The 25254-nt window shown below is 38.8% G+C and overlaps 1 protein-coding gene across 1 annotated transcript in view; it reads left to right on the forward strand.

Annotated features, from left to right (window-relative positions):
- LOC124275244 (multiple epidermal growth factor-like domains protein 6) overlaps nt 1–25254 on the forward strand; it is a gene marked incomplete at its 3' end in the record, with an annotated part of 121308 nt that overhangs the window by 53064 nt on the left and 42990 nt on the right. Inside the window, exons 5-7 of the mRNA XM_046710728.1 lie at nt 15787–15999; nt 17485–17595; nt 19168–19386. Coding sequence (XP_046566684.1) covers nt 15787–15999; nt 17485–17595; nt 19168–19386 — 543 coding nt within the window. The remainder of the gene's footprint in view (nt 1–15786; nt 16000–17484; nt 17596–19167; nt 19387–25254) is intronic.

A 25254-nucleotide genomic window follows, 5' to 3' on the forward strand; every position in this document is an offset into this window, starting at 1 on the left:
CAAGCACTCAATACTTTCCATCACTAACGTGCAATGCTATACAGTATTTGTTCAAGCACTCAATACTTTCCATCACTATCGTACAATGCTATACAGTATTTGTTCAAGCACTCAATACTTTCCATCACTAACGTGCAATGCTATACAGTATTTGTTCAAGCACTCAATATTTTCCATCACTAACGTGCAATGCTATACAGTATTTGTTCAAGCACTCAATACTTTCCATCACTAACGTGCAATGCTATACAGTATTTGTTCAAGCACTCAATACTTTCCATCACTAACGTGCAATGCTATACAGTATTTGCACTCAATACTTTCCATCAGTAACGTGCAATGCTATACAGTATTTGTTCAAGCACTCAATACTTTCCATCAGTAACGTGCAATGCTATACAGTATTTGTTCAAGCACTCAATACTTTCCATCACTAACGTGCAATGCTATACAGTATTTGTTCAAGCACTCAATACTTTCCATCACTAACGTGTAATGCTATACAGTATTTGTTCGAGCACTCAATACTTTCCATCACTAACATGCAATGCTATACAGTATTTGTTCAAGCACTCAATACTTTCCATCAGTAACGTGCAATGCTATACAGTATTTGTTCAAGCACTCAATACTTTCCATCACTAACGTGCAATGCTATACAGTATTTGTTCAAGCACTCAATACTTTCCATCACTATCGTACAATGCTATACAGTATTTGTTCAAGCACTCAATATTTTCCATCACTAACGTGCAATGCTATACAGTATTTGTTCAAGCACTCAATATTTTCCATCACTAACGTGCAATGCTATACAGTATTTGTTCAAGCACTCAATACTTTCCATCACTAACGTGCAATGCTATACAGTATTTGTTCAAGCACTCAATACTTTCCATCACTAACGTGCAATGCTATACAGTATTTGTTCAAGCACTCAATACTTTCCATCAGTAACGTGCAATGCTATACAGTATTTGTTCAAGCACTCAATACTTTCCATCAGTAACGTGCAATGCTATACAGTATTTGTTCAAGCACTCAATACTTTCCATCACTAACGTGCAATGCTATACAGTATTTGTTCAAGCACTCAATACTTTCCATCACTAACGTGTAATGCTATACAGTATTTGTTCGAGCACTCAATACTTTCCATCACTAACATGCAATGCTATACAGTATTTGTTCAAGCACTCAATACTTTCCATCAGTAACGTGCAATGCTATACAGTATTTGTTCAAGCACTCAATACTTTCCATCAGTAACGTGCAATGCTATACAGTATTTGTTCAAGCACTCAATACTTTCCATCACTAACGTGCAATGCTATACAGTATTTGTTCAAGCACTCAATACTTTCCATCACTAACGTGCAATGCTATACAGTATTTGTTCAAGCACTCAATACTTTCCATCACTAACGTGCAATGCTATACAGTATTTGTTCAAGCACTCAATACTTTCCATCACTAACGTGCAATGCTATACAGTATTTGTTCAAGCACTCAATACTTTCCATCACTAACGTGCAATGCTATACAGTATTTGTTCAAGCACTCAATACTTTCCATCACTAACGTGCAATGCTATACAGTATTTGTTCAAGCACTCAATACTTTCCATCACTAACGTGCAATGCTATACAGTATTTGTTCAAGCACTCAATACTTTCCATCACTAACGTGCAATGCTATACAGTATTTGTTCAAGCACTCAATACTTTCCATCAGTAACCTTCTAGCGCCTAACAGGCAGCTTGGGTTATCCGGGGTAATAATGGCCTTGATTGTTAGCGCTATGAGCATACCTAGTGTGGAGTTTGGCGCTATATAAATGGACACATTATTATTATTATTATTAATGCTATACAGTATTTGTTCGAGCACTCAATACTTTCCATCAGTAACGTGTAATCAACTGAGCAAGTCAGCTCAAAATAATCCGCTCTGAACAAATCAAACCACATGCAATCAACCAGGACAGTGGTATATATTGATAACATCATTCAGATGCTGGGTGTCATTCATTCATGTGGCTATTGAGTTGGGGAATAACTTAAGTCTTGTATGACGTTTTGCACACTGACACCATGTTAAACAGCAGTCTATTTCCACAATTTTTATGTTCGTTTTGGGTCTGATTTTCGATGTATTGACTGAAATACACTTCAGTAGGCAGTAATAAATTGATGGCTACTGTTATGAAATATTTTCGGCTGCTTTTATAGAACACGTGTGTGTGAAGATGCTTTTTACATGCATTTTGCAGTTATCAATAGTCGAATATTAATCCACTACAAATTATCTGATAGTTCATATTTTTTACATATTCACGGTTCGGTAGTCATTGAACCAAAGCAGTCCATGTAGAATAATAACTACTATTTTTGAGGGTATATTTCATTTATTAATGTTCCCGATTGTTAAATGTACATATTTACAGATGTTAATGTAACAATATGTCCCTGCTTCAATATAGTCTTCCTCTGACAAAAAAGCGTTTACTAAATATCTTTCCGTACTATTATAACAGCATGTGTCCAGGGAAAGTACAGCGTAAACTGTTCAGCCACCTGTGGTCACTGCAAGGATGGAGCTGGGTGCGACCGGTCAACTGGACACTGTGAAAGGGGATGCTTGCCAGGATACGCCCCACCACTGTGTGTTGATGGTTAGATGAGTGATCGTATCATATTTACCTAAACTCTTAAAAATGTATAATAAACATTGCTAACAAAATAATGATGTATCTTTACCCAATCGTTTCTGAATTTTTTTAGAATATTTTAATTTGGAGATTAAAGTATGCACTCGACTACATATAATCACAGTTCGGCACAATCCAGTGTAAAGGTAGAACATTAGGAAGTATTTCGCTCATATTTGATTCCAGAATGTGGAGACTACACGTACGGTCTGAACTGTTTGAACCAGTGTGAGGTGTGTGACAAAGTCACAGGGGAATGTGGAACTGGGTACCAGACGACACCACCACCACCAACAACTTTAGCAACAGGAACAGAGCACTCTCAAGGTACGTACCATGACGGTAATACGTACCCCAATATTTGTAGAAAAATACAAAGAAGTGCTTGGTATCTCTCTTCTGGTGCATGCAAGCCTGATCAAGAATGACGTCCCAGTGCCACCTCATATTGGATCTAAGACCGCAGACAGCAATGACAACCGAATCAGTGAATATCTGTCATTTGTCATCTGTGATTCTAATGATGTTAAAAAGTGACTTAAAATAAAAATCGACTCATTTATTGGTGATATGAATGTCCTAATACATCACTGAGAATATATCAGCATATCTCGAAAGACTACACTTGAGAATGCATTTTATAGCATTATCACCCTCATCTAAGACACACATTTGTTTGTGCTTTTATAACTGAAAGATCAATTTAAAGGAATTTAAAGATAAACAGTTTGAAATAATGCTGGTATTTAGGACAAACATATGACTTTTAAGAATGTCGCTCTGCATTTCCGTTCTATCTAATGTAATGTATTGTTTGTTGTAAGATACTGTTTAGTTTAATCATATTTTATTCTCAAAGTGTAAGGACCAGGGAAAAGTTCTTAGAACTATAGAACCCCTCTTCAAAGATATTTACGAAAACACATTTCTGCACAAGCAATTATAGGATAAAGGGACAGAGGAAAATTGACCGTTTAGGAACAATATTATAATACAAGAGGTGTATAGAAAGAAGACTACTGGAATCGTTTAGATTTGTTTATATACCGATGTACATTTTTTAATTTTATTTCATTTTTATGATTTGTCAGACCTGCAAAGCCGTTTAAAAGAATTGCAAGCATATACATCTTGAATAGCTTTAAACATGATTTTTCTATGTTGATTGCTTAATTAACACTAAGAAATAAGGATGAACATTTTCACATGGGTTACCACATGCGCAGGATGGATCAGTGGTTAGCCCTCCTCTTTACAGATCGTAACTTAATCTACTAGTTCTATGACGTATTGAGTATTGAGTATGTTAAATTTTCTAATACAGTGAGACAAGTACAGTGGAGCTGATTTATAGGATGTTTTTATGCTCGATTTAAATTTTGATAGTGACGTACAATTTCTTATACCATTACATATACACCTTCATGTTTACCGGAAGAATAAGTTCTACATATTAAAAAGCATAAAGATTCGACAGAAAATGATATTCCCGCAAATTTACTTCGGCAGAATATAACAAAAGTGGCACAAGTAGAAGGAACGTTTTATACTTCATCAGGAACAAAAGGAAATAGCATTGTTTTGAATTAGCTTTAGCTTTACGATAATATCCTTCTCGAACGACTGTGCATATAGATGATTGTCGGCAGTTGATTGTTAATCCGCCTTATTGTGAAAAAAACACGTGTCAATTTCATAATTCAGCACTCTTATTACATATTTATTCCTATAAAGGTGGAACATTATCGAAGTGTACATATTGTTAGGGTATTCATATGAATCACAACAGGCAAGTAAATACTGGTGATATTGGCAATACAACAGGTAAGACTAACTGCGACACGTGCTTCATTGTTGTTATTGTCGTTACATCGCAGTCAATGTAAGCGATTTTCAAACAAACATTTACGTGTAATCTACCTAAACCTATCAACCTATCCTATCTACAGCTGTAGAACATGTATCAGAATTTGTCAAAAGATTCCCCTTACTTTTTCAGACATTCGTCTCATAGCCGCGTGTTGCGTGATGGCCCTGCTTTTTGTGTATTCAGCTGTTACAACGACGCTTGTTGTCAGGTAGTATCAACTATTTTGTGATTTTGTAAAGACAGATATAAAACAAAAAATATAAATGTAAAATTAATACTGATACAGTATTCCAAGAGTTTGATTCAAGTACATGCGTTTGGGACAATTTCGAACATAATGCACTGCAACAACATCACATGATTACCATGGAGTAATTATCCGGTGAATATTGGAATAATCATCCTGTCAATGCCCTCATAGAATAGTCACAGCAATCACTGCACTAAGTGTAGCTGTACTCGCTGTATGTAAGTATGCATTCTTATTTTTAAGTTTTGCGCTGCACTCAGTAATATTCCAGCTCTATGGCGGCGGTATGTAAATAATCGAGTCTGGACCAGACAATCTAGTGATCGACAGCATGTGCATCGTTCTACGCAATTGGGATACGATGACATGTGTCAACCAAGTCAGCGAGCCTGACCACCCGATCCTGTTAATTGCCTCTTATGACAAGCATGGGTTACTGAAGATCAACTCTAACTCGGATCTTCACGGGCTGCATACACTTCATGTGGCGTAGGTAGAGCATAGGCTTTTCTGTAGGTTCAACGTTAATTACCATACAGTTTAAATCACCAATATTAAAGGGGTGCAAAAATTAGGAACTTAATTAGGTTTAAAGACCTTCATATTACTGATATTTTAACTCTTTGATCTTATAGCAAAGAAAGCAATGTAACTAACCGTTTCTTGCCATGTCTTTCAGGCTCAAACGAGGACAAGCCCTAATTAAAGCTGAACTGGAGAAACAGTATATATCACTAGAAACTCCAGCGGAATCACCTATCTATGACGTCATTGCCGGAACACATACATACAACAATGACGTACAATCAGGGGACAGTGATTATGAAAACATCAACACGCATGGTGCGACCTCATTATAGGATGTTAAGATCTGCCACACGGTTCAGAGAGACCAGTTTCTCTTCAACAGTTAGCGACATATCATTGGAATACATTCCATGCTATCTTCATGCATGAAACAACGTTGGTAAAGGCAGTTTTCTTGTGACTCTGGAGGAGTCACATGTTCAGTGTGTTTGCACAGTGTAAGTGATTGGAAGTGTGTTTACGACTGCTTCTGTGAAAGACAATCATATACGGCGCATCCCATTTAGGTGAACCTTAATTACAAACCTCAGTTTGATTATGTATAACATGGAATGTTGACATGTGCAATTAAAGGCAACACAAGACCCTAGCTGATTTCAAACGCAATTTACCAGGCAACAAGTGTACAGCTGCTTATGTAAATTAAGTCAGCGGCAGCTACTAGTGGAAGGGGCAGGCCCTGGTTTCACAACATATAGTCTGTTATCTATTCATATAATTTGTACCTTGAATTTGCCTTTTATACCCGGTTCGTCTGATAGTAGAGGATGGTTGTTTTCTTATGCTGACGTTTTATATTTGCTGAATGAAAACAATAGGAAATTATATATTCTATATGTCAACTAATTTTACATTTGCAATTCAGTCATTTTACTGTTTGTTCCATATTTTATCACTATATCAGCAAGTACATTTATCATTAATGTAATACTTGCTATGACTTTTGTATTTGGGCATTGCTATGGTGAATACTCCACTACGCATATTGCCTGATATCTTTACATATCATAACTCACTGGGTACTTACTCAACTCTGTATGTCGTGTCATATAAATACATATCATAACGCACCGGATAATTACTTCACAACGCCTCTCATGTCGTGACAGAGGATCTAAACGACCTTCTGTGTAATACCATTTTTATAAACGAGGTCGATCGCTCGTTTGATACTAAACTTTCACGAGTTTTATAAAAACGGAATTTCACGGAAGTGAGTTTAGTATTCTGTTTATTACTCTCTAACATACATAGATAGAAACTGCCTACAATGTGATAGCTTTCAGCTTTTCGCGAGTCAAGCAAGGTCCAATACCATTGTCACAGAGGTATTAGCATTGTGACGTCATAACTGTTAACCATTATGACGTCATACGTCTAGCGGTATTACACTAGTGTAATATTGACGCATAAATATTACACTGCAGTATTATATCTGCCACGGGCGAGTAATATAAATGCACATCATAACTCACTGGGTAATTACTTCACAACGACCCTCCTTTCATATAAATACATATCATACACTCACTTGGAAATTATTTCACTACACTTCTCGTATCATATAAATACATATCAGAACTCACAAGGTAATTACCCCATTACACTTCTCGTGTCATATAAATACACATCATAACACACTGTGTAATAACTTCACTACACTTCTCGTATCATATAAATACATGTCATAACTCACTAGGTAATTACTCCACTACGCATCTCGTATCATATAAATACATATCATAACACACTAGGTAATTACTCCACTACGCATCTCGTATTATATAAATACATATCATAACACACTAGGTAATTACTCCACTAAGCATCTCGTATCATATAAATACATACCATAACACACTAGTAATAACTTCACTACGCATCTCGTGTCATATAAATACATATCATAACACACTAGGTAATTACTCCACTACGCATCTCGTATCATATAAATACATATCATAACACACTAGGTAATTACTCCACTACGCATCTTGTATCATATAAATACATATCATAACACACTAGGTAATTACTCCACTACGCATCTCGTATCATATAAATACATATCATAACACACTAGGTAATTACTCCACTACGCATCTCGTATCATATAAATACATATCATAACACACTGGGTAATTATTTTACTACACTTTTCATATCATATAAATACATTCCATAACACACTAGGTAATTACTCCACTACGCATCTCGTATCATATAAATACATATCATAACACACTAGGTAATTACCCCACTACGCATCTCGTATCATATAAATACATATCATAACACACTAGGTAATTACTCCACTACGCATCTCGTATCATATAAATACATATCATAACACACTAGGTAATTACTCCACTACGCATCTCGTATCATATAAAAACATACCATAACACACTAGGTAATTACTTCACTACGCATCTCGTGTCATATAAATACATGTCATAACAATGACACAACAGTGTAACCCTAAGTTCGATGCATCAAGTTCGACATAACAATGTAATCCTAAGTTCGACACAACAATGAAACCCTATTTTCGACACATGAAAGTTCGATACAACAATGTAACACTAAGTTCGATGCATCAAAGTTCGACACAACAATGTAACACTAAGTTCGACACATGAAAGTTCGATACAACAATGTAACACTAAGTTCGATACATCAAAGTTCGACACAACAATGTTCGAGTGAGTGTGTGAGTGAGTTTAGTTTTACGCTGCTTTTGGCAATATTCCAGCTATATCACGGCGGGGGACACCAGAAATGGGCTTCACATATTGTACCCACGTGTGGAAGCGAACCCGGGTCTTCGGCGTGACGAACGAACGCTTTAACCACTATGCTACCCCACCGCCCCCCTACGTTCGACACTACAGTCTAAACCTAAGTTCGACACAACAATGTAACCCTAAGTTTGACACATCAAAGTTCGACACAACAATATACCCCTAAGTTCGACACATCAACGTTCGACACAACAATGTAACCTAAGTTCGACACATCAAAGTTCACCATAACAATGTAACCCTAAGTTTGACACAACAATGTAACCCTAAGTTCGACACAACAGTGAAACCTAAGTTCGACACATCAACGTTCGACACAACAATGTAACCCTAAGTTCGACACAACAATGTAACCCTAAGTTCGACACAACAATGTCAGCCTATGTTCAACACATCAAAGTTCGACACAACTATGTAACGCTAAGTTCCACACATCAGCGTTCGACACAACAATGTAACACTAAGTTCGACACAACAGTGCAAGCCTAAGTTCGACCCATCAAAGTTCCACTCAACAATGTAACCCTAATTTCGACACATCAAAGTTCACCATAACAATGTAACCTAAGTTTGACACAACAATGTAACCCTAAGTTCGACACAACAGTGTAGCCTAAGTTCGACACATCAATGTAACCCTAAGTTCGACACATCGACGTTCGACACAACAATGTAACCCTAAGTTCAACACAACAATGTAACCTAAGTTCGACACATCAAAGTTCGACACAACAGTGCAATCCTAAGTTCGACACATCAATGTTCGACACAACAATGTAACCGTAAGTTCCACTCAACAATTTAACCCTAATTTCGACACAACAAAGTTCGACACAATTTTACCTTAATTTCGACACATCAAGGTTAAATACAACAATGTAACCCTAAGTTCGACACAACAATGTAACCCTAAGTTCGACACATCAAAGTTCCACACAACAGTGTAACCCTAAATTCAACACATCAAAGTTCGACAGAACGATGTAACCCTAAGTTCCACACAACAGTGTAACCCTAATTCAACACATCAAAGTTCGACACAACTGTGTATCGCTGTATTTACAATATTTTATGAGTGAATGGTCCTCAGGGCGACCTTGACATTTGATACCTATCATCAGTAAGTGGATAATACTTACACTTTCAATCCGAAGCTTTGTGAAGTTCTAACCTGGTTTATGTTACCTGATCTTGACCTTCAGTGTGACACTGACTCACTTTTTTAGTAAATACACGTTTACAATAAGCTGCTAATTTTTTATCATCCAAAGCTGTGTTCCACGGGAGATATTGCTTGTGTGAGATCAAGCGATATCTTCTAGGAGATATGTTTTGACAGTAGATTTGTACATTGCCCTGACAATGCTATGAGGTCATGAACGTGATGACGTCACAATGCTAGTCTAATGGTAATACAGTCTACATAGATGTACATTTGTCATTGACAACTAATGAAGAAAGACTTTTTATGAAACATAGAATCTCACCCTCATGTTTTCTGATATCAAATATATCAAAACTCGTCGATAAAAGTAAAAATATCCTCGACAAGCCACAGATATTTGTAACCTTATCAACTCGTGGTGATATATTTCATATCAGAAGACACTCTTTGTCTTCATTACATACACACATATCAGAAGACACCCTTTGTCTTCATTACATACACATTACCTCGAACTGGTGTCATGGCTTAAAACACATCATCGTTAAAACACATCATCGGCACTTGATAGACGACACACTAAACATTGCAGAGTGACTTCACGTTGTATCAGTGATGTCCCGATTACATTGACCCTATCTCCTGATAAGAAACTAATTTACTTCCTTGTTTAAAACACACTGGCCTTGTGTGATTCAGACGAAGGCTGTAGAACAGGTAAGTCTCTTCCTTGCAAGTATTTCTCAGCACCAATCTCAGGTGTAACAAAGGTGGTCTCAGACCTGGTTCAGGTCACGCTGATATTGAGGTATCACGCCGTGATATAACAGAGATATAGTCCATTGTGTAAAACTTCAACATCATATTTGTCATTCTGTTTCACTTAGGCTGATAATGTAATGTCTGACATAACAATACAATATATGCCATTACCTTCACAATATTATGTACAAGCCGGTGTCTGACGGAAGAGTTTGCTTACCGATATTGCATGTTGATGAAATTACACTGTGTACATGACACAATAACAATCACACTCCTAAGATATCGGAGGTCATGTTTAGATACATGTGACATGTCACAGTATGTATCAATGTACAGTCACCTGCCAGACATCACGTTGAAAATGGATTACAAATTTAGGGATTTGGTGAACAACAGATATCTCACTCTCTCTCTCACACACACACACACACACACACACACACACACACACACACACACACACACGCACGCACGCACGCACGCACACACACACACACATCGTATTCCACCACATAGATAGTAGCCTCCGTTCAGCATTGACACTGCTTTAGAGCTTACTACTTGAGTCACAACCGAGAAATACTCACATCTCGTAGATCTGCAAGGTAACACGCTCTTTTGGACATCTAACCCACTCAGCCAAGGTGGAAGTTGGTTAGATAGCCGTTTAGGTGATGGCAATTAGGTGCCTGACTCTGAGAGCATGGGTTCGAATCGCAGATGGGACTCAACCCAACAAAAGTACGAAAATCTGTACTTTACTGAGTAAGGTTAATCCAAAATATAGCATGTGTTAAATTATACAAATATCAACGTGCCGTTGTGCCTGGGACTTCTCTTAAATACAGTGAGCTTCCTTTCACATTACACACGTTTTGTTGGGTTGTTTTCTGTTGTTGTTTTTTGTTTGTTTGTTGTTGTTGTTTTTTTTGGGGGGGAGTGTGGAGGTATAACAGTGATATACCAGGTATACACATAGCCACAAACACATGCAAATGCAAGTTAAATATTCACTAGAACAAACACGAGAAAAAAGAATCCTTCAGCTTTCATTGTTTAGGTCCATTCCTCCACATACACCATTCCAAATACCAGTTGATTATCATTTAGTTACAATTGCAACTATCTGGTCAATGGCTATACATATTAATTTATATTGGGGAATTTATAAGAAAGTGAATTTATTCGATATAATCACTGAAACATTCGCACCTATCATTTTCTTTCCGTAAGATAACAAAAGCTCACGATTGAGAAAGACGCTACATCCCTTCACATGTATTATCCACGACTGCCAGTCGGTTTCTATGTGAGTCAGCACCCTGGCCTCTCGTGGGTTTCAAAAAGGTGTAAATACAGTGTATTGTAAGTTATAGTCCGTTTGGCTCAAAAGCGGACCGATGAATTGCAATCTAACTCGAAAACTAATAAACATAAAATACTCAATGAAACGCTGAGCATAATCCAAACATCACACCAACTCTGTTAGTTTTTTGCAGAATTTTTGTACGAATAATAAAAAAAGTTCTTTAACAAACTATCAGTAAAATATTGACACAGTTCACTATTTGTTACGAAGGAGGAGTGCAAAGAAAGGGACAGCCAGGTGTTCGAGAAGCACGTTCAGAGACAAAGTTATTTATTCATTAACTTGTCCTGTGCCGTCTCCATCCGTTCTCGAACACCTGGCTGTCCCTTTCTCTGCCCTCCTCCCTCGTAACAAATAGTTAGATTGCAATTGCTCACAGTGAATGAATTTTAACTGAACCTTCTTTGTGGCATATCTTGTTCGTATTGTGCATCAAGGCATCTTACAGGGGGTCGATGTGTAACGTATATGACGTTTCACTTTCTACTCTATTGTATCCTGTGATTACTTTTCTAATTTCATTACAATAAATCAAGTTTGTTTCAGTACCCGACCTGTGTAAGATGAGGTCTGCTGTCTATCTACTGGTGATCATCCAGGCCGTGTCGGGTACAGCTGCACAAGGTACTGCTGTGTTATTTAGTTTCCTGTTTCTCACCATGTTGGTATTCCGGGTTACAATAGGTCCCTGACAACCTACACGTGTCCCTGACAACCTACAGGGGTCCCCGACAACCTACACGGGTCCCCGACAACCTATATGGGTCCCCGACAACCTCCACGGGTCCCTGACAACCTACATGGGTCCCCGACAACCTACACGGGTCCCCGACAACCTACACGGGTCCCCGACAACCTACACGGGTCCCCGACAACCTACACGGGTCCCCGACAACCTACACATGTACTTGTTAGCGGTTGCCAAATAAACTGTGTGAACAGATGAGCTGATTGCCTTATGTCGGATCACCTTGACAGAAAGAGTAAACTATTCGTATTCAGAGCTATGAATTATGTATTCCCCTTCGCAATCTGCTCTGTCAATATTTTACTTATATGTTACACGAGGACCAGGATCAAGTTGTCACTACAAGAATGGATGCAGTCCTTCCCCAGACGTGTGTTCAGTGCCTCCTCCAGCTTGTCAGACAGACTGGTCTGGAACGTACTGTCAGTGGCGTAAGTTCTAGACTGCTATGTTCTAGATGTTATACATAAACACCAAGCATTGTTTATATGTTTGTTTGTTTATATTTATTTATTTATTTACTTACTTACTAACCTACCTATTTATTACTTATTTGCTAATGTGTGTGCTTACAGTCGAGCACAAAAGAGATTCATGCCACGAGGTGGAACTGTTTGATATTTGGAAATTTATGACGATATTGTTTATAACACCAAATTCAAGGTCATCTTTTGGCTTAAAGTTTTGTGTTTCGGTGATGCTCGGAAGAGTATTAAAGTCACGATAATGACACAACTGCAATGACAATACGGAAACAGATGTATCGACTCCTGCAATACCGTAACCATTCAGTGACTAAACCTTGTCAGTAAAACATGTTGATGATTCGCTGCTTGACATGCATGGGTAGTGTGCCAATATATCTTTGGTATTTTGTTGGAAATAGTAATGTTTATCGGGAGTAGATCATTCGTGTATGGATAGAGGAGACATAGATGAGAGTAGTTCCACTTTCGTCCTCAGTCGAATGTCGAGATGACGCCAGTATGGTCAGTAATTACAAACAAAATGTAAGCAAAAATACATAACTCGCAGGTAATGGCATTTGATTGGCTTACAATGCGCAGTAAGGTTCCATGATCCTAAGACCCGTGAAGGTCCGGGTTAGAATATAGATCTTCAGTAACCCATGCCTGTCGTAAGAGGCGACTAGCGGGATCGGGTGGTCAGGCTCACTGACTTGGTTGACACATGTCATCTGTTCCCAGTTGCACAGGTCGATGCTCATGCTGTTGATCACTGCATGGTCCAGACTCGAGTATTCACAAACCGTCACCATATAGCTGGAATATTGCTGAGTGAGACGTTAAACAACAAACCGACCGGCGTAAAACTAAACAGTGCGGCGTAAAACTAAACTCACTCACTCACTCGATGTTTCTAAAGACAGTAGGCAACACCCATTAGCGGACAGCTTTCGTAGGTTTTTTATAGTTGCTCGGTTTGTCACGTGTCCAGTCCGTGGTAAGCAAGGCCTTGTGTCGGATTAAGGTGTTTAATTTAGGTTTAAATAATCTGCTTTTGAAATGGATGCGTTTATGGATGCGTACATGGTACAATAGCTGTGATACACATAGCAGTGGTACAATAGCGGTGGTACACATAGCGGTGGTACACATAGCAGTGGTACAATAGCAGTGGTACACATAGCGGTGGTACACATAGTGGTACACATAGCGGTGGTACACATAGCGGTGGTTCACATAGCAGTGGTACACAGAGCGGTGATACACATAGCGGTGGTACACATAGCGGTTGTACAATAGCGGTGGTACACTTAGCAGTGGTAAATTAGCGGTGGTACACATAGCGGTGGTACACATAGCCATGGTACAATAGCGGTGGTACACATAGCGGTGGTACACATAGCAGTGGTACACATAGCAGTGGTACTCATAGCGGTGGTACACATAGCGGTGGTACACATAGCAGTGGTACACATAGTGGTGCTACACATAGCAGTGGTACACATAGCGGTGGCACACATAGCGGTGGTACACGTAGCAGTGGTACGCATAGCAGTGGTACACATAGCAGTGGTATGCATAGCGGTGGTATACATAGCGGTGGTACACATAGCAGTGGTACACATAGCGGTGCTACACATAGCGGTGGTACACATAGCAGTGGTACACATAACGGTGCTACACATAGCGGCGGTACAATAGCGGTGGTACACATAGCGGTGGTACACATAGCAGTGGTACACATAGCAGTGGTATGCATAGCGGTGGTACACATAGCGGTGGTACACATAGCGGTGGTACACATAGCAGTGCTACACACAGCGGTGGTACACATAGCGGTGGTGCACATAGCGGTGGTACAAATAGCGGTGGTACAATAATACATAGCGGTGGTACACAATAGCAGTGGTTACATAGCAGTGTGATACACAATAGCATAGCGGTGGTACAATAGCAGTGGTACAATAGCGGTGGTACACATAGCGGTGGTACAATAGCGGTGGTACATAGCGGTGGTACGCATAGCAGTGGTATAGCATAGCGGTGGTACAATAGCAGTGGTACAATAGCAGTGGTACACATAGCGGTGGTACACATAGCGGTGGTACAATAGCGGTGGTACACATAGCGGTGGTACACATAGCGGTGGTACACATAGCAGTGGTACAATAGCAGTGGTACAATAGCGGTGGTACACATAGCGGTTCATAGCAGTGGTACACATAGCAGTGGTACAATAGCAGTTGTAATAGCAACTAAATCTGAGGTTAATATATCCACTCAACAGAAACAGGTGAAAGTATTATCTTCATTATAGCTCAGTATTAATCTCAGCTCACAACTGAAATTGACATTAACTTCAGAAAGGTGTGTCTTATGAGGTAACATTGCGTGAGCAGAATCACAAGGTAAGCAAACCTCAAACCTCATACTTAGGTAGGAAATATGTTTTGCGTTTCAATGAACATAAAATATACCTTCATAGATATGGCCTAGATACAACCAACACACACTCTATTATTTATACCATTACTGTTATAACATGCTATCGTTTTGCTGACAGATGACATCGCACGTGGAAAACCTGCCAGTCAGAGCAGCACATGGACAGACAATACCGGTACATATGATGCCAGTAAAGCTGTTGACGGGGATGTCAGCACAGACTTTAGTCATGGAAGTTGTTCACATACAAACGGATCAGATGGCGGGAATGCCAGCTGGCATGTTTTTCTTGGTGGAACGTTCCTAATCAGCCGGATCACAATCTATCTCCGTAGTGACAGTAAGTTGTGTTCTCTCTCTTTATGAGATCAAAATAAAGTGTATGACCATAAACACTTCCTGTCTGACAGCAGACTGCTGAAGCTAAGGATTTGAACTGATGTGTAAAGTGGATTTACGTAACTGTTTACAGACCCGACAATAACTTGCCTTCGATAAAGAGTCCATGTTGTGTATGTAAAACGAAGGAACATACCACGCGACGTTTCTTTTGTAAACGTCAGTTGTATTTTGATTATTTATGTGTAACATATGCTCTATTGCAGCCATTGACCACTATCAAGCAATGGAAGTATTGGTCAACAACAGGACATGTAGAAAGCTACCTGTGACAGACATCAGAGATTCTCCAGCTCATCTGAGAAGTAACCCTGTGACACTCAGCTGTATACAACCTATAGAGGGCGACACTGTAACCATTGAAATGGCGGGGCCTTACTTGGCACTTTGTGAGGTGCAGGTGTTTGGTGAGAAGAAAGGTAATAATACAATCAGACCAGACGTGTTAAGTGAATAATTTCAAACAATGACTGTCCAGCTAGTTCTGTTTAAATGTATGGATAGTAAAAATATGTACGTGTATATGTATATGTATATGTAGATGTATGTAGAACGTGTGTGTCTAAACATTATGTTTTCCTATATAGACTAATAGATTAGAGGGTGTCGGCAGACGTGAATACAGAGTTGAGATCGTAAATAGAGTTGTTAAACTGAAACAAATTTTCCTCATATATTATGATGAATCAAAGTTTTCTGGGGAGCAGTCTGCCCTGTTATCAATGAGTTCTGGTGACTGAAATCCTGATAAACTGTTCTGCAATTTGTGGTTTAAGTTACGCCATGGTGCATTGTGTTCCCCGAGAACATAACCAAACCTCTAACCATCTTGACCTGTCAGACCCATATTCTACCTCCACGAAATCACTCATCACCGTAGCACTCAACACTATCCTAATACCTCACCATCCCAATCCTTACAATCATCACTCAAACCCATCACCATTCCAAACCTTCACGACCCTTACACATCACCACTCAAACACATCACCATTCAGAACCTTCACGACCCTAACACATCACCACTCAAACACATCATCACTCAAACACATCACCACTCAAAACCTTCACGACCCTAGCACATCACCACTCAAACACATCACCACTCAGACACATCACCACTCAATCACATCACCACTCAAACACATCACCACTCAAAACCTTCACGACCCTAACGCATCATCACTGAAACACATCACTACTCAAAACCTTCGCGACCCTCACGCATCACCACCCAAACACATCACCGCTCAAACACATCACCACTCAAAACCTTCACGACCCTAACGCATCACCACCCAAACACATCACCACTCAAGCACATCACCAATCAAACCGATCACCGCCCAAATCCATCAATATTGAAACACTTACCAACCTATAACCTAACCCGTTTCTGACCCTATCTTCATCTGTTCTTTTATTCATGCCTCTGCAATGCATATATAGGAACTGGCTTATCGGTTCCGAAACATTGCTAGATATTTTATCAACATTATTCCATTGATAGATCACACATATTATTATGTGTCAAATATAACCATACCCTCAAAATGTTATTGTGGTTCAAAGTTCACGATTAATAATGAGAAATGTATTTCCATATGTTTTCTTCCACAAGAACTGATATACATATACCAGTGTTTATCAGTGTATGTCGTTCCAACGTAGATAATATTCAGATACTCAAGGTTGTGTAAGGTGACTTCTTCTGTGTTGGGGGCGGTGGGGTAGCCTAGTGGTTAAAGCGTCCGCTCGTCACGCCGAAGACCCGGGTTCGATTCCCCACATGAGCACAATGTGTTAAGCCCATTTCTGGTGTCCCCCGCCGTGATATTGCTGGAATATTGCTAAAAGCGGCGTAAAACTAAACTCAGTCAGTCAGTCAGTCTTCTGTGTTGCAGTGCCGTGCCACTGTTCTAATGGCTGCTCAGATTTCCCCAACACTCCATGTTCAGCAACTTCAACGGGCCCAGTTTGCATACCATCATGGTTCGGAAGGTTTTGCCAAATGGGTGAGATAAATAAGGATACGACCAGATTAATCAAATACCATATGTGTGTGTGGTAATCGTCATACTGATTTCACTGTGTTACTAAATGTACATGCAATTCCTTGTAACATATATGTATGTGGTAATCGTCATACTGATTTCACTGTGTTACTAAATATACATGCACTTCCTTCTTACATGTATGTGTGTGGTAATCGTCATACTGATTCCATTGTGTTACTAAATATACATGCACTTCCTTGTAACATATATGTGTGTGGTAATCGTCATACTGATTTCATTGTGTTACTAAATACACATGCACTTCCTTGTCACATGTATGTGTGTGGTAATCGTCATACTGATTCCACTGTGTTACTAAATGTACATGCACTTCCTTGTAACATATATGTGTGTGGTAATCGTCATACTGATTTCATTGTGTTACTAAATATACATGAACTTCCTTGTAACATGTATGTGTGTGGTAATCGTCATACTGATTTCATTGTGTTACTAAATATACATGCACTTCCTTGTAACATGTATGTGTGTGGTAATCGTCATACTGATTTCACTGTGTAACTAAATATACATGCACTTCCTTATAACATATAGGTGTGTGGTAATCGTCATACTGATTTCACTGTGTTACTAAATATACAATCATGCACTTCCTTATAACATATATGTGTGTGGTAATCGTCATACTGATTTCACTGTGTTACTAAATATACATGCACTTCCTTGTAACATATATGTGTGTGGTAATCGTCATACTGATTTCATTGTGTTACTAAATATACATGCACTTCCTTGTAACATATATGTGTGGTAATCGTCATAATGATTTCACTGTGTTACTAAATACACATGCACTTCCTTGTAACATGTATGTGTGTGGTAATCATCATACTGATTTCATTGTGTTACTAAATATACATGCACTTCCTTGTAACATGTATGTGTGTGGTAATCATCATACTGATTTCATTGTGTTACTAAATATACATGCACTTCCTTGTAACATGTATGTGTGTGGTAATCGTCATACTGATTTCACTGTGTTACTAAATATACATGCACTTCCCTGTAACATGTATGTGTGTAGTTGTCTACACACCGATTTCCTTTTGTTTCGTGCACTTCCATGTAAACATATGCTGCAATGAAGAAGTGGTGTTTGTGTCAGTTGTGTATTCATTTACAAAGACGATTGCATAACACGACACTCAGTAGCAGTTTAAATCCCGACTCATATGAATGTAGTGCCATGCTTAACATACTGTAATGCTGAAATAAAACTCTTATTGTTAACGATTAGCTGCTACAGGCGATGTCGTTGGGCAAATCTTCCCATAGGTTAGTTGACGTGTTAGTCAGTGGAACATACCATGTATTTATAACTTTTATATTTCTTTCTTTCTGTGGGGAGAACACCCATCGATCTGTTCGCTTCTTGATAGTGTAATGTATTAATGATATTGATATCATCCAACTCTGGCGTCCTGATTACTTTAGTCAAAGTGAACTAAAATAGCTTTAATGACACACGACTGTGCTTCTGATATGTTTCTGTTCATCTGCTTACAGAAAACATTGCCTTTCAAAAGACAGCAGCACAGAGTAGCAATTATAGTGAAGGCGGCATCCCCTACTGTGCTGCGTATGCTGTAGATTGGAACACTGACACAGATTTCCCTCACAGGAGTTGTTCTCACACAAACAACGCTTCCGCCAGCTGGCAGGTTCTCCTTGATGATCATCGGATGTTCAACATCAGCAGGATCAGGATCTACCTGCGAGACGGCTGTAAGTCATATACATTAACTATAGAGTTCTGTTTCACCAACACATGCAATGTTCCACTATCCTGGATAAATGTTATTTACAAAAACATCTACATTATGCAACGCAAGAAGAAGTTAGATTGTATTGACTATTAAACACCTTCCTTTGTTACGGTTAAATAATTGCCGTGACAAAAGGTTTAAGAGTCCCCTTTGAACCAGCAAAATATAATACAGACAAGCCTAAAATATCCAATAATATATTGAGCAAACAATGAGCAAGCTACAATAAATAACAATGCAGCTATATATTACAATGCAATTGAGTCACAAATCTAAAGTAATGGGTCACAAATATGAAACATCAGAGTCAATGAGAGCAGATATTCTAACTGAAGGTAGTTTACGATGAGAGCAGTCAGACTCGCACTGTCTTGAATGTAGGTCAGACGATGACAGACAGACGACGGTAGGCAGGTGACGGCAGAAAGATGTACACAACTCTAGTTATATAAAAAGTCCCGTGTAATTCCGTGTCAACACAATAACAAGCCTTTATATATACTGACACAGTGTCTAGAACTTTCAAGCAAAGCGTGGCTGTATCATTCTTCTCTCAGTACTTTATGGAAATCTGTGGAACGCACGAGCGGTCAAAACAGAAATAAAGCCAAAGGAGGCAACTCTGGAGAGCTATCATAAAGGCGTGCCGCTAAAATACTATTGCCATTGAACATATATGATACGAAATGTGACCCACAACCCACACTAAAAACTTTAAACATTGTGGCCCAATAATAACTATCACTTAATCAGTGATAATACAAATTACAAAAAAAACCACTCTCATAACACTCTGCCCCTTAAGGACAATCATAGCAAGATAACTAACATAATAAAATCACATGTAATAATATGAATAACATGAGAAACATCTTGCAGAATTACTAAGATATAATGCGGATACAAACATACAGTATCATCAAGTCATTATACATTTACAACCTGGAAAGTGCATCAGCAAAAACATTGTATTTGCCTTTAATGTGTCTAATCACAAGATTGAACCCTTGCAAGGTCAAACTCCACCTCATAAGTCTTTGTTTCTTGTTCTTCATTTTATGAAGAAAACTCAAGGGATGGTGATCAGTAAACACTTTAATTGGCAAAGTAGAGGTACCTATACTAGCCACATAAAGAAACTGTGCATTGTCAAAATATTATCCCAGTTGAAAAGTACGATAACAATGTCAAAGGTACATATGAACTTTAATGGAGGGATCATGAGACCATAACAAGTAGGGAGAATTTCAATTGAAAAGTCAATCACAATGACGTCACGAGTCCACAAGCGGGACAGGGGTCAAACGACCATGTCACAAGCTCAATAACGGGTATGTCCACCATCGGCATTGAGAACAGCAGTTCATCGACGACACATAGAGCCTATCAAACGTGCAAGGAAGGCTTGTGGGATGTCACGCCAGATTCTCTCAAGTTCTGTTGCAAGGTCAAGGACGTTATCTGGCGGATGAGGAAGACGGCGTAGACGTCGATCCATCTCGTCCCAAACATGCTCTATCGGGGAGAGATCCGGTGAATTTGCAGGCCAAGACAGTAAGTAAACGTTGTGGTGTTGCAAGAAATCCATAGCAACCCTTGCCGTATGAGGGCGGGCATTGTCCTGTTGGAATGTTAACCCAGGGCCATGACGTTGCAGAAAAGGAATTGCCACAGGTCGAAAAATCTGATCTCCCCACGGACCATCCCAATGGCCTCATGACGTTGTGCAGACGTGAGCCTTGGCATGCTATGCGTTTCAATAGCCGTTTAATTTTTTTGAACGATCGCAAGGGCAGGGGTTGAGCTTTCCAAAGTGACAGTATTGTGTGACATTCATATGCTCTGTTTCTCTTTCCCGGAATGCACGTGCAACAACGTATTGCACGTCTCAAGGACGAACCACTGACGTCACGGAACGTGGCACGTGCATGCATGTTGGATACATGCCACTTATCTCTGAGTTTAAATCCTTATGTGTCTACACAGGTTTAATAAATTTAGATTTTAAATTTTTGTATGCACAGTGTCTTTATGTGCCTAGTATATTTTTGGGTGATCATGTTATTAACCACTGATGTCGTATATGCGGGTCTGTACATAAACACTGCTAAATCTACCGTTAGTCGTACTGTTTTTATATGTGAAAAGCTTAGAAAGCTAGTCAATGTTAACCACAGTCATGGATTGTATTTTGGTGGTCTTCACCCTATGCATGCTGTACGCATATGGGAACGTATTGTACTACCCTGTGGTCTATTTGCCTGTAATATGTGGTGTAACTTATCAACTAAAGAATACGATATGCTTGAATGTGTGCAAAAATACTTCTGTAAAAAAGTACAAGGGTTCTCTAAACGCACGGCTCTGTCATTGCCAGAGACTGTCTTGGACTTGTATCACTCCGTGCGTATATTGATCAGAGAGCATTATTGTTCCTGGGAAGACTGCTTAACACTGATATTAGTTTCATTGTCAAACGAATTTTTCACTATAGATTAGCTCAACATGATTGTAAGGATAGTATGCAAAACATGCTGAAGTGTAAATCCTCTCCTTTACACCATATGTTATATCTTACCTGTAAATATGATCTTACTGAATATGTTGACATTTATCGTAACTCATCTGTATTTGTTACTAAAAATCAATGGTCAAATCTCGTAAGAGATAAAGTCTCAAAATTTGAAGCAAATGTCGTTTCCTCTGAACTTAACTACAGAATCAATCTCCACAGATATGCTCCCCTACGCAATCCAGCTGCTGGTAACAAACTTTGGTTAATAGCTCTTAATGATTCAGATTATTTCTATGACATATCCTACCTTATCCGTGTCGGCACTTTCGGTTTACAATCTAAAGAATGCTTATGTGGCACATATGCTTATGACATTGTAAAACATGTATTTCTCTTTTGTCCACAAACGGAATGTAACAGAGAGCGACTTTTTAGCTCCCTCATTGATCTATTGGATGTTACAACCTTTGTTAGTGTTTGGAATGATGATGATGATGCACTGATTAGTTTTCTACTTGGAGGAGTGCCAAATGATAACATTAGAGATCTTGGTACTGATCTATGGATTCAATGTATGAAAATCACAAGTAAAGCTGTTCATGAATGGAAACGGTTTTTCATCACATGTTACTAGATTCACATCCCCCCATATATACATATCTTTAAATGTTTTCTTGTATTGTATAACCTTCATACACTTGTACTTTGTAAAATGTAATATCTGCTAAATCATGCATATGTATCGTCAATTTTGGAGGAGGAAATATCTAAAACGATCTATCTATCTATCTATCTATCTAAGTTTCCTATCTATCTATCCTATCTAAACTCTATCTATCAAAAGTTTCCCTTTCCCCTAGCAAACTCTACAAAAGTCTCATTGTCCCTTTTATGAGCATTTCTGAATTTCTGACAATAAGCTTCAGGCACTAACTCATAAGCTTTTAAAAGTGTCCTTTTGACAAGATCATAGTCTGACCTTTGCTGTATCGACAAGGCCGAGTAAGCATCCTGAGCTTTACCCTTCAAAACAGTTTGCAGTAGCATAGTCCCTAGGCCACTTGAGGTTTTCAGCAACTTTTTCAAAATGTAGAAAGTATTTGTCAACTTCTTTCTCATTAAAAGGGGGTACCAGTCTGGCATGCCTTGCAATGTCAAAAGAGGAAGAATTTGAGGGAGAAGGGTTTTCAAGCTTTTTAAGTTCAATTTCTCTGTCAATTTCCAGTTTTCTCAATTCTATTTCCTTTCTTTCTCTTTCTCTTTCTGTTTCTCTCTCTATTTCCATCCGTTTTAGCTCTTCTTCTTTTCTATTTTTCTTCTTTTTGAATTTGTAACTGAATTTCAAGTTGTTCCATCTCCACATTTTCTGAATTTTCTTCTATCACCATTTCCAAAACCTCACGCCCCAAACTTCCTCATCAATAAAGTGATTCAACACGATTTTCAAAATCTGAAATTTCCTCATAGCAGGTTTGGCCACAAGTTTAGGATGTGAAGAAATTTGCAATAAATCTGATTTGCGCAATTCCCTGACTGTCTCAGGGTCAGGGGAATTAAGAAACTTCCCAAGTTTAAACACCGTTTTGGTGGTTTCACAATTAACTTGTAGCGAAATTGCAGAAATTTGAAACATATTTTTCACAAAAGGTCTCAAATGCCAAATGAATTCTATCCCGAACGAGCCCCCAATTTTGTTACGGTTAAATAATTGCCGTGAAAAAAGGTTTAAGAGTCCCCTTTGAACCAGCAAAATATAACACAGACAAGTCTAAAATATTCAATAATATATTGAGCAAACAATGTGCAAGCTACAATAAATGACAATACAGATATTTAGTACAATGCAATTGAGTCACAAATCTAAAGTAATGAGAGCAATCAGACTCGCACTGTCTTGAATGTAGGTCAGACGATGACAGACAGACGACGACGACGGTAGGCAGGTGACAACAGAAGATGTACACAACTCCAGTGATATGAAAAGTCCCGTGTAATTCCGTGTCAACACAATAACTAGCCTTTATATATACTGACACAGTGTCTAGAACTTTTGAGCAAAGCGTGGCTGTATCATTCTTCTCTCAGTACTTTATGGAAATCTGTGGAACGTACGACCGGTTAAAACAGAAATAAAGCCAAGGGAGGCAACTCTGGAGCGCTATGTGAAAAGGCGTGCCGCTAAAATACTATTGCCATTGAACATATATGATACGAAATGTGACCCACAACCCACACTCAAAACTTTAAACATTGTGACCCAGTAATAACTATCACTTAATCAATGATACAAATAATACAAATAATTACAAAAAACACACTCTCGTAACACCTTACACAAGTTGACTTTGATATGATAAACAGCCAGCTGTTTACAGCTTGTTTTTCTAATTGTAAGCTATCAGCAGATAGATTTCAAAACAAACACTTCGCTGAGTTTTCAGAAATTAGCTTGTTTGGTTTAATAAAGTGTAAACTTAAAAACATCCCGTTGTTGTTTATGAGAAAACGCAAGAGTATGATTTGACTTTAGCGAGGTAACGAACGCGACACGCGTGTGAGGTACAGAATTAGAATGATAGTACCTGTCCTTTCAATCCACATCGAAATTATCATCCCCAATAAAACCAAAGCATAATAAAAGTACTATCCATGAGTTGCCCATTTACTTCTGACACTACAAAGTATACTTTTATCTTCTTTATCATTCCAATTCTAGAAGGGCGTTTTGGATATCATAAGCCTCTTGAAAAGTGGGAATACTCGGAAATAACTTGAAAATATAAACTACTTTGTAATATATTTCCGCTTCTGGTAATAGTGAACGAATTGGGAAGACATTACAACCGTTAGGGAAGTATCAGAGTATGACCGCCAGCGATCACGTTATTAGGTCAGTAATGCATAATACCAATACTATTTCTAAAATATTCTTCACTCGACGAGGCATATTGTTTTCCCATAGTCGATTACATTGTCTGTCCCAATCGCCTGGCTGCACCTAGCATGTTGGTCGGTGGTCTACCACTTTGGGCAATGAGGAATTGTTCACGGTGAGCACGGGCATTATCTTCCTGAAAGACAAAACGTCGTCTTAAACGCCTTTGCAAATGTTCAGAATAGCACTGTCCATGAACCTACCTTGTACAGTATGGTGTGGGGTTCCCTCGGTCATACCATCAAAACCGCGTCTCAGGCTGATGTTGCCCTGGCGTTCATTTCGACATCGTTAAACACGTTTGGGGACTATCGAGGAAACGCAAAGCGACACTGACGTCTACTGACAATGTCACAGCTGGTAGGGGAGACAACCCA

The sequence above is a fragment of the Haliotis rubra genome, unplaced genomic scaffold (assembly GCF_003918875.1).
Source record: "Haliotis rubra isolate DU_JTF1 unplaced genomic scaffold, ASM391887v1 Scf1045, whole genome shotgun sequence".
In the NCBI taxonomy this organism is placed as follows: Eukaryota; Metazoa; Mollusca; class Gastropoda; order Lepetellida; family Haliotidae; genus Haliotis; species Haliotis rubra.